Below are 10350 nucleotides of genomic sequence, written 5' to 3'. Positions count from 1 at the left end.
AGTGCTTAGCTGGCAAGCAGCCTTGGGCTCTCCCATCTCCTTTCCCTGCACATTTCGCCTGGTCCCCTGCACTGTTAGCTGCATCTTTTTGCCTTGCACCATCATATTCCAGGGATCTGCTCAAAACCACAGCTGCATGTTCAAAGGACAAAAATAAATGGTTCCTGCTTTTTGCTCCTGTCAGCTTGCTGGATTCTGTTTCTTGTGTGGCAACAACAGACTTGTTTATGTTTCATTCATTCATACCTGTGAAAACCTGCTGAAGGCAGTGGGGGTTATAGGTGTGTCAAAGAGGGCATAATTTAAAGCCAAAATAGCCATAAGGGTAAAAGTTGCTTTTCTGAATACTCATTACTGGTCGTAGTACATGACTGGGGAAGAAGGTAGCCTGACTCTCATTTCCATATTATTTTTATTTAAATTACAGTAAAACCCTAGTGCCTTCATTCCACAGATTCACAGACTCTAGGATTGGAAGGGACCTCAAGAGGTCATCGAGTCCAGTCCCCTGCCCTCATGGCAGGACCAAATACTGTCTAGACCATCCCAGATAGACATTTATCTAACCTACTCTTAAATATCTCCAGAGATGGAGATTCCACAACCTCCCTAGGCAATTTATTCCAGTGTCCAACCACCCTGACAGTTAGGAACTTTTTCCTAATGTCCAACCTAAACCTCCCTTGCTGCAGTTTAAGCCCATTTCTTCTTGTTCTATCCTTAGAGGCTAAGATGAGCAAATTTCCTCCTCCTTCCTTATGACACCCTTTTAGATACCTGAAAACTGCTGTAATGTCCCCTCTCAGTCTTTTCGTTTCCAAACTAAACAAACCCAATTCTTTCAGCCTTCCTTCATAGGTCATGTTCTCAAGACCTTTAATCATTCTTGTTGCTCTTCTCTGGACCCGCAGTTGGAGCTGCATGGTGCTAGGGTGCTAGACAAACATTTGACAAGATGGGGAAAGGAGACTGCCAGGTGTATCAGTGTCACATGCCCCACTTCCAATTTCTGTCCTTGCTAACAGGCTCCAAAATGGGACCTAGAATCCCAGCACTCAACACTTTTGCATCCCCCCACCAGCCTCAAACAAACTTCGCTGAGAGAGACGCGACTGCAGAGTGCAGAGATTTCCCTGACTGTTGTGGCTGCTGTTCAAGACATGGAAAGGAGGGTTGATTCTCATGCTGCATGTTTGCTGAATCTGGAAGGGAGAACAGGGATGTCTGAGAAGAAACTAATAGACTGTGAGAAGACAATGGTGGAGTTTGGAAACCAGCTGGAGAGTAAGTTGGCTGCTCTGGGAACTCTGATCCAGGAGTACGGGCTGCTGCAGAGGAGGCTGGAGAACATGGAGAACCTGCTGAAGAACAGGAACTTCTGGATCTTGAGGCTCCCCCCAGGGACTAAGGGGGAGGTTCCCAAGGTAACAATATCCCAGCTAATGATGAAGAGTAGTTACAAAGCCTGGCCATGAACTATTGAAGTGGGTTGTTTTTTTTCAGAACTTGGTATATTGGCCCTTTAATTCACCATTAATAAAATGGCTTAGAAGAAGGGAACTGATCTGGCTGCTTGTGATGTGCTAGTTCACAATTAAATATGTTTAGTTCTTTATTTCAAAGGAAACAAAAGTGAGGGAAGTCTTTTTAATGGAAGATAAAAGGAAGCAAGCCTCAGAATGTGATCACAACAGAAGGCATTGAATGTGTGACATTTGTGATTCCAGGTGCCAGTAACATTTGATGACATCTCAGTCTATTTCAATGAGCAGGAATGGGGGAATTTAGACGAATGGCAGAAGGAACTTTACAAGAATGTGATGAAGAGCAACTATGAGATGCTGATGTCACTGGGTAAAGATCCGTTTTGCTCTTTTGCTCTTATCCTTTGATTTCTGGTGGTTGGGCCTTCTAGTTAGTGGAAACTTGGTGATAGCGTCTCAATTCCCTTTGCTGTCTGCATGACATGTGGCATTCCAATCCATTCAGTTTTTAACACTGTAGAGTTTAAAACACCAGCTCTGCAGTGTGGAATGTGCACATGCTGCATTTATCTCCATGTTTATGCATTCAAATGACTGTTTTATTTGGTATCAGAGGGGTAGCCGTGTTAGTCTGGATCTGTAAAAGCAGCAGAGAGTCCTGTGGCACCTTATAAAATAACAGACGTTTTGGAGCATGAGCTTTCGTGGGTGAATACCCACTTCATCAGATGCATGTAGTGGAAATTTCCAGGGGCAGGTATATATATGCTAGCAAGCAAGCTAGAGATAACGAGGTTAGTTCAATCAGGGAGGATGAGGCCCTCTTCTAGCAGCTGAGGTGTGAAAACCAAGAGAGGAGAAACTGTCTGTAGTTGGCAAGCCATTCACAGTCTTTGTTTAATCCTGAGCTGATGGTGTCAAATTTGCAGATGAACTGAAGCTCAGCAGTTCTCTTTGAAGTCTGGTCCTGAAGTTTTTTTGCTGCAGGATGGGCCACCTTAAGGTCTGCTATAGTGTGGCCAGGGAGGTTGAAAAGTGTTCTCCTACAAGTTTTTGTATATTGCCATTCCTAAGTCTGATTGTGTCCATTATCCTTTTCCGTAGAGACTGTCCAGTTTGGCCAATGTACATAGCAGAGCAGGGCATTGCTCGGCATATGATGGCGTATATTACATTGGTGATTGTGCAGGTGAATGAACCGGTGATGGTGTGGCTGATCTGGTTAGGTCCTGTGATGTGTCGCGGTGTAGATATGTGGACAGAGTTGGCAACGAGGTTTGTTGCATGGATTGGTTCCTGAGCTGGAGTTACTATGGTGTGGGTGGGCAGTTGCTGGTGAGAATAACGTTTCAGGTTGGCCAGGGTTGTCTTGTGGGCGAGGATTGCCTGCACCCCCAAGGCTGCCTGAAAGTGTGGGATATTGTCCAAGGATGGGTTGTAGATCCCTATGATCATGCGACACTCAGGAGGGGTTGTTAGATGGTGGGACATGTATATGATGGCAATGGAGTCATCGTTGCAATCTTTCTTTGCAGTTGTTCTTGCAGTAGAGGCGAATTCTGGGTAAGTCCTGGCACTGTTGATGTGCTGTCATTTCTATTCGCTGCGGGTCGATCTGCTGTTCAAGGTTGAAGAAGCATGTGGGAGATTGGTAGCGTGTTGGTCTTGTCTGAGGGGTTAGAGCAGATTTGGTTTGTACCTCAGTGCTTGGCAGGTAGACAATGGATAGGATGAGTGCCGGGATGGAAGCTGGAGGCAAGAAGGTGGCATCAGCGGTCGTAGGTTTCGATTAGGGTGGTGTTAATGTGACCATCAATTTTAGCATCGTAGTGATCTACGATCGCAGCGATGGACAGCTGCGAGTCAGCAAATAGGTCACAGCTGAACCTAAGATCAGGCATGGATCCTGTTGATATAGTGAGTGGAATGTTCGAGAGTGACTCACTCCATGGGTTAGATTCATAGATTCATAGACTTAGGATGGAAGTCGAACTCCAGAGGTCTCGAGTCATGAACGGCGTATGGCAGGTCTAGAGGTCTAGACTATCTGGCCATAACATTTGTCTAATAAACTGGTTGAGTGAATTTTTCCAGAGCGCAGAATTCAAACTCTATGAATCACCACAGTGCGTAACTACCAGATGACGAGAAAGACTTGATCCTATGTCACTAGAGTAGCATAGATAGCAGCGTTTAAGCTGCTTCATGTTCTATGATTTGGAGCGAGAGCTGAAGAAGCGTATGTCCTCTCTGAAGGTCAGCCATAAACATACCTGCATATTGTGGGCATGCCCCTAAAGTCCTCTCTGTCCCAGACTAAATTTAGCAGCCAACAATCTGGGGTGTTTAGCTCATAGTAGTCATACTCCCCAAGACTCATATCCTGCTTGTTGATATTTTCTCTGCGCTTTACAATTTCTCACGGCTTATTGCAATGGGTCTAGCCCCCCCCGAGTCACCGCAATACTCCCCTGATGGGGACCCAACAGGGCAGAGCCCTGGGCTCTCCCTCTCTTTTCTCCAGCTGTCCCCCCCTTACAACAACTGGGTTATGCATCCGATGCGAAGCTAGACTTCCTCTTTGGGAAAGTACAACACGGTAGAAGGCATGATTAAGCTGTGGTCGAGGCATGACGATGCATCCTTTTGCACAGCTATCACTAGACAGTCTAGCTACACAAGGTATGATGTCCCCCTCCGATTGTTATTCTAGTGCAGAACACTTTGATTTGTAACTAGAAAAACTTCTCTGTTTTCACAGAGAACAGAGCTGATTCTTACAATTTGTCCAGATCATTTCCTCGATTAGCCTGACTCTGTCCCTGGAAAGCAATAGAAATAGCCACTAGCCGGCTATATCTCAAATTCCCTAAGCGCATACTAGGAAAAGAAACTCCAACAGTGTTCATGGAAAAACCTTTACGAGAAAAGTCCAAAGCCCTGTACAAAACAATGTTATACTTTCCAGCAGGATTGGGGAGACCATTAATCATACTAGGCTCTGAGTACGCTTATCCAGAAAATAAGAAAACAGTCTGCACTTAAAGATGAGCCGATCTAAACCGTCCATTTGCTAAATCAACAATAGGATGTAATACAAGAACTGTATCAATCTTATGCCGTCAGGTGTACACTTTGACCGCTTCTCCTTTGTACTTCACAGATCGGTGTCCTATCAAAGAAACTTTGCAGATAAGATGACGTTAGAAAAAACTTGTTCTTTACAAATCCATCTGGCTATGCCCGAGACTCTACATTCCAAGTGTTTGCCCCGATTTTTTAATTATTTGTCATTATTTCCCACCCCTGAACTTAAACCGATGAATCCAGTTAACAGCTGATGAAGATGTCACTCTGTAGGTCAGGTAGAGTTTTTCGTCTTGTGCCCCCTTTACAGCTGAAAAAGAAATATAACCAGTTAGCCATAACCTTATTGGCATACTTATGACAGGGCCACGCGGGTGCCATTCCATGCAGTGCCACTGATCTGGAGATATATATTGTCATCAATTTGAAATAGTTTGTGTGTGAGTAATAAAGGCACAGAGCTCAGCAGCCAGTTGTGCTGTGGCATTCATCAGGGAGACTGTTCTGACAGCTTGTATCCATCTGTTGTGTGGGATGTTTTGTGTAGAGAACCCTACATCCCATGGGGCTAGGATGGTGTTTTCTGGAGGTGACCAATGCATTGTAGTTTCCTCAGGAAATCAGTGGTGTCACGGACCCGATAGCTTGGAGTGCTTGGTGCATAGGGTCCTTGAGTAGAGAAGTCCACATATCCAGACAGCCTTCAGTGAGAGTGCCAATGCCTGAGATGATGGGGCGTCCAAGGATTTTCCAAGTTTGTGGATCTTGGAGTAGTCGATAGAGAATAACACTGGTCGGGGCTCTAAGGGTATGTTGATTAGTTCCGGTGTTAGTGTAGGAGTGTCCTGAGTACGATGGTGCAGTTTTCCTTAGTGTATTCTCAGTGGGATCCGAGGGAAGTGGCCTGTAGAATTGGTATTGGGAGAGTGTTCTGCAGCCTCCTTTTGGTAGTCAGACCTGTTAAAAATGATGAAACGCAAGCCTCTTTATCAGCCTCTTTGATGAATAAATGTCAGGGTGGTTTCTGAGGCGTGGATGGCACTGCGTTCTGCACGACGTTAGGTGTATGAGGCAAGCGGTGTTGTTTTTTCCAACGATTTCTGCCTGTGCGAACAGTCGCGGAAGCATTCAGTGTATAGGTCGCAGGCTGCTCATTTCGATCCTCAGGAAGAGTCCATGTGAGATTCTTTCTACTTGATGCTGGTTGGTGGGAGGGTACCTGTGTAACAAGTGCACTGGTTCAGTGGTTGTCCTGGAAGTATTCTTTGAGTCGTAAGACGGCGAAAGTAGGCTTTCCAGATTGCCACAGAACTGTATAGGTTGGTGGGGGTGGCCAGGCGCAGAAAGAGAGTCCCGCGAGATAGGAAGACTCTTTCCTCTGGGCTGAGTGTGTAGTTGGATCCAGATTTGACGATTATTGCTAGGGTGGTTTAAGGGTACCACAGGTGTGGCCCCATGTCGGGCAGGCAGGAGTTTTCCGATTAGCTTAACAGTCTTTTTTTCTTCTTTGTAGAGAGGTGAAGTGAGTAATGTAGATCTCCTGTCTTATTTTAGTGAAATCCGTTTTTATGGAAGTTTGGTTATTAATGAGAGTCTCCAGGTTGGAGAGCTCTTTTTTGATGTTTTCCTGTTTGCTGTATAGGATGCTGATCAGGTGGTTCCTCAGTTTCTTTGACAGAGTATGGCATGATCTCTCACTGTGGTCTGTGTAGTATGTAGTATGTAGATAGCAGTGGATTTTATTTGTTTTATTTGGAAATCATAATTTTGATTGTTCCTGACTTGTATATTTACAATCTCGATTTTAGATAACACTTGTTTAATAAGCATTGTGCTTTTTCTTGGCTTGACCTTGGCCTCTTATGGGACCTGGACTTTGTGCAGATTTACAAGGTGCATGGATACTGAAGTGGTGGGAACAGTGTGAGAACCTACATAGCTAGCAGGTGGATTAATACTTGTTGAAGGACATAAATCCACACCGTGTAGAGGCCAAGCATAGGAGTTTATTACACACAACATTGGCGGAGTGTCACCTTGCTTATTAGGCTCAGAGACACTGCCAATCAATTGATTACAATGGACTATATAGATTTTCCATGGGCGGGGGAAAGTGACGAGGTAGGCAGTTCCAGCACCTGGCAATTTGCTGACAAGGCCTATTTTAGCAAAACAAGATTATCTATTTACCCCAGCTTTCCCTTAGCTGATCACTGTTTGCTAGGCCTCTGGTCTCTTGACCATACTCTGGACTTTGGGTCTGAAAAAGAACTGGCACAATGCATAGACCAGGTTGTTATATAAAATGCACATGGATTTTAACCGTTCACTTGTGCTATGCATAAATCTGTCTGTGTGTGGAGATCTCTGGCACCCTTCCAGAAGGGGCACACACACCTCTGTCTATAACAAATTAATGAGCAGCTGGCAACTGAAACAATTGCTTTATAAATCTCTCGTATCCCCAAATTGCTGGGACTGGGACCCTGCTACTTTAGCTGTAGAGACACAGTCCTCTACCTCTTGAGCTAATGGAGCGCATCTATGTAGGAGTAATTCCTTATCCACTGTGTGAGGCCGCCTAGAGGGCCGCATCAGACAGCGTACTGTCTCTGACTCAGAACTTCATAGCACCTGGCATTTTTCCCTACAATGCCTTCAGTAACACTTTTGCTTCTGTTGTAGCCTCTAGCAGTGGGATGAACTAAAATAACTCAAAATCTTTAATGGAAGTTGATAGAGCACTAACTGCTACTCCTGAAGGATACATGGATTAGTAGGGTTGTGACATGCTGCTGTGCTGGTAAGAGGCTTGTCTTTCATTCCTGTCCCTAGTCACCTGTCATGGGTCAGGCTTACAAATGATTAAATATCTCTGTTATATCCTCTGACTCTTGTGGCTAATACATGCATTACGAGCCTCTATTGGATGGAATGTAAATGTGGCTGCTGCCATGGAGGAGATAAGATGGAACTGGAGGGGAGGAAGCAGTAGCAGAAGTTGTTTCCTTCCCCCCACTCCTAAATCATTTTGTGGTGGCTGCAGCCCTCAAAAGATATGCCCGTCCAGTAGAATGCAGTGATATACATACATACTGTGGGAGGACAGACTCATGCAAATTTAGCCTATTACCATATACTATCCCTTAATATCTTTTTCTGCTAACAGACTATGTTGTTTCCAAACCTGACATCCTATCCCGGATTGAACGAGGGGAGGAGCTAAGTGTCAGGGATCAAGGAGATGCAGAAAAGAGAGAATTTCCTACAGACCCCAGCGCAGGTGACTGATATGTCAGAAGAACTCACACACGTAATACAGTAAAATGCTGGAAATCCAGCAAGACTTTTGAACTCTTTTTGTGGAGAGAGATTGATCTCTCCATAGTTGTGGCTGTGACCAGCTTTGCATGATCAGCCTGACTCTTGGCATGTGTCCACTTTCCCACCTCTAACTAAGCCAGAAGGCTTGAAATCATACAACTCTTTACTGTCCATGGTAGTTGAGCTTCTTGCAACTGGGCATGTAAAATCCTCAAAACCCTTGCAATTATATCTTCTTTGCCAAACAAAAGTGGAGGTGATCAAAGGTGTTCCAGCTATGGACACTGGATACCAAAATACTGTATTTGAGGATTAATGTATTTGGCTCCCTTGGTTCCTGATTTAACATGTAACTTAGCTGTGATCTTATGATACTCTTCATAGACTTGTAGATCTAGCTTACATGGAGGGTGCACAGAGTGACAAGAATATGGGGGCAGAGTTAAGGCTGTTTGAGGTACCTTAACTCTCTTTCTGTATGTTCCAAAATCTCTGTGGTTTTTAAGTGTAGCTTTCTTTGAATTTCTGGTGTTCATACTAGTTTGTAAAACTGAAACTCCCTCTCAATGTTTATTTCCTTATTTGTGCAAATGTAACCCCCAATGTAACATTTTGTGTGTGCAAACCATTGGTCTGAATCATTAATGGAGTTACCCTGGTGTAAAACTGGAGTAACACAATGGTGAATCAGGCCCTTGGTCTCTTGTTATCCATGTTTTCCTACTCTCTTGACAAACACCATTGAGACCTTTTGTAACTTGAGCTAATCCCTCATGAACTCTTTGCTAAAGCATATGCTCTATGTTGGAAAAACAATATGAATTTTTCTTCCTTTGAACAGACTCTCCAGTTTGTACAGGAGAGGGTTTATTACTTACTAAACAAGAGGAAGAGTTGTGTGTTGGGGATCAGCAGGATTTGGAGGGCAGAAAAGTCCCTAAAGAGCTCTGCACAGGTGAGTTAGAGTAAAGTAACTCAAATGTGGAGTGAAATTGAAAGATTAATAAACTTTGTGAGCTCTTTTATCTTTTTCTACATGCTCCAAATCTACACCCAACACTTGGCATGACGTCAATCAGGCTTTCAATCAGTCCTGACTGATTTGAGGCATTTTCTCTTTCCCATCTTCCATCCATTTTCTGAGAATGCAGAATTGGTGACTGCCTCTTCCCTGTGCAGAAGGTGGTAGATGTAGAAAATAGTTTTCCTCCCTTAATCCTCCTTGCTTGGTGTCTTCGGCCCAGGTGGCCATCAGCAGCTCAGATGATTACTGTGATTTCTCTCTTTCTAAATAAGACTTTTGGACCCGGGCCTTATTTTATTAGTCTTTTCCCACAGATGGTGCCAGGGAGCATAGAACTGATCCATTAACCTGGGAAAGGAAAGCCAGTTTTGTGCATTATTTGGATATGTGCATATATATAAAAATTTCACACACAAAAGATCTGTTGAAAGAACATTTAAGATTGCAAAATCAAGCACTGAAAAGTTAAGAAATGCCAGAATTGTCTTCCTGTGCAATCTAAATGTGGCCCCCTTGTGCATATGCAATATGATACAATCTTTAATTAAGTGATCACATACTGTTTTTTTTTCTACAGGAGCCCTGCCTCATTCACTGAACAGGATGGACTGTGCTATGGGGAAGAATTAGGGTTGTGGCTGATGAGAGGCTTATAATTTGGTCAAATGTGGGTGAATTTTCATGGGGGTGGCAATAAGCATACCCTGACACCTGTGGGACCCTATGCCAGAAGGCAAGTCCTTGCTCCAAATCAAGGAGATGCAGGAAAATGAAAAGGTTGTAAGAATTATTTTTATCAGGGTAAAACTGTTTTCCCCCAATCTTGTTCTTGGAAATGGCTGAAATCTTTTAGCTGAAACTTTCTATTAAAATTCAGGAGTACTTGTGGCACCTTAGAGACTAACATTTATTTCAGCATAAGCTTTCGTGGTGAAAAAAATTTGGTAGTCTCTAAGGTGCCACAAATACTTCTGTTCTTTTTGCGGATACAGACTAACACGGCTGCTATTCTGAAACCTATTAAAATTCAGCCTGAGGTAGACACTTGGCATGGAAAACATCAACCCTAGCAGTTAAAATTTTGGCAAAATTTATAAGCAACTGAAAATAGGGTCTGTCATAAGTAGATCGGTAAGGTAAGGGTTAATTGGTAAGGGTTAATTTTCTTTTGCCTGTGAAGGGTGAACAAAGGGAAAAACACCTGACCAGAGAACCAATCAGAGAACTGGATTGTTTAAAAGTCAGGGGCGGGAATTTGTATACTCAGGGCTTTTGTTGTTTCCTCTGCTGTGAGTAAAAGCTTTTCTTCTAACTCCCTCTTATTTCAAAGTTTCTCCTAAAAGTCTGTGAGTACAAAAGGAAACAAAGTACATAGGCTATTATATGCTTTGTGTTGTATTTACATGTAGGTTGATTTGCTGGACTGGTTTA

At 43.6% G+C, this 10350-nt stretch overlaps 2 protein-coding genes across 2 annotated transcripts in view; one reads left to right on the top strand and one right to left on the bottom strand.

Moving 5' to 3' along the window:
- LOC116828393 (uncharacterized) overlaps positions 1-10350 on the bottom strand; it is a 666188-nt gene that overhangs the window by 34439 nt on the left and 621399 nt on the right. The window lies entirely within an intron of this gene.
- LOC116828417 (uncharacterized) overlaps positions 1029-10350 on the top strand; it is a 15771-nt gene continuing 6449 nt past the window's right edge. Inside the window, exons 1-4 of the mRNA XM_075062092.1 lie at positions 1029-1424; positions 1728-1854; positions 7741-7854; positions 8737-8850. Of these exons, the coding sequence (XP_074918193.1) occupies positions 1161-1424; positions 1728-1854; positions 7741-7854; positions 8737-8850 (619 nt within the window). The 5' untranslated portion in view covers positions 1029-1160. The remainder of the gene's footprint in view (positions 1425-1727; positions 1855-7740; positions 7855-8736; positions 8851-10350) is intronic.

Source organism: Chelonoidis abingdonii, chromosome 2 (genome assembly GCF_003597395.2).
Source record: "Chelonoidis abingdonii isolate Lonesome George chromosome 2, CheloAbing_2.0, whole genome shotgun sequence".
Lineage (NCBI taxonomy): Eukaryota > Metazoa > Chordata > Testudines > Testudinidae > Chelonoidis > Chelonoidis abingdonii.
This window is presented reverse-complemented; position numbering and strand designations above follow the sequence as displayed.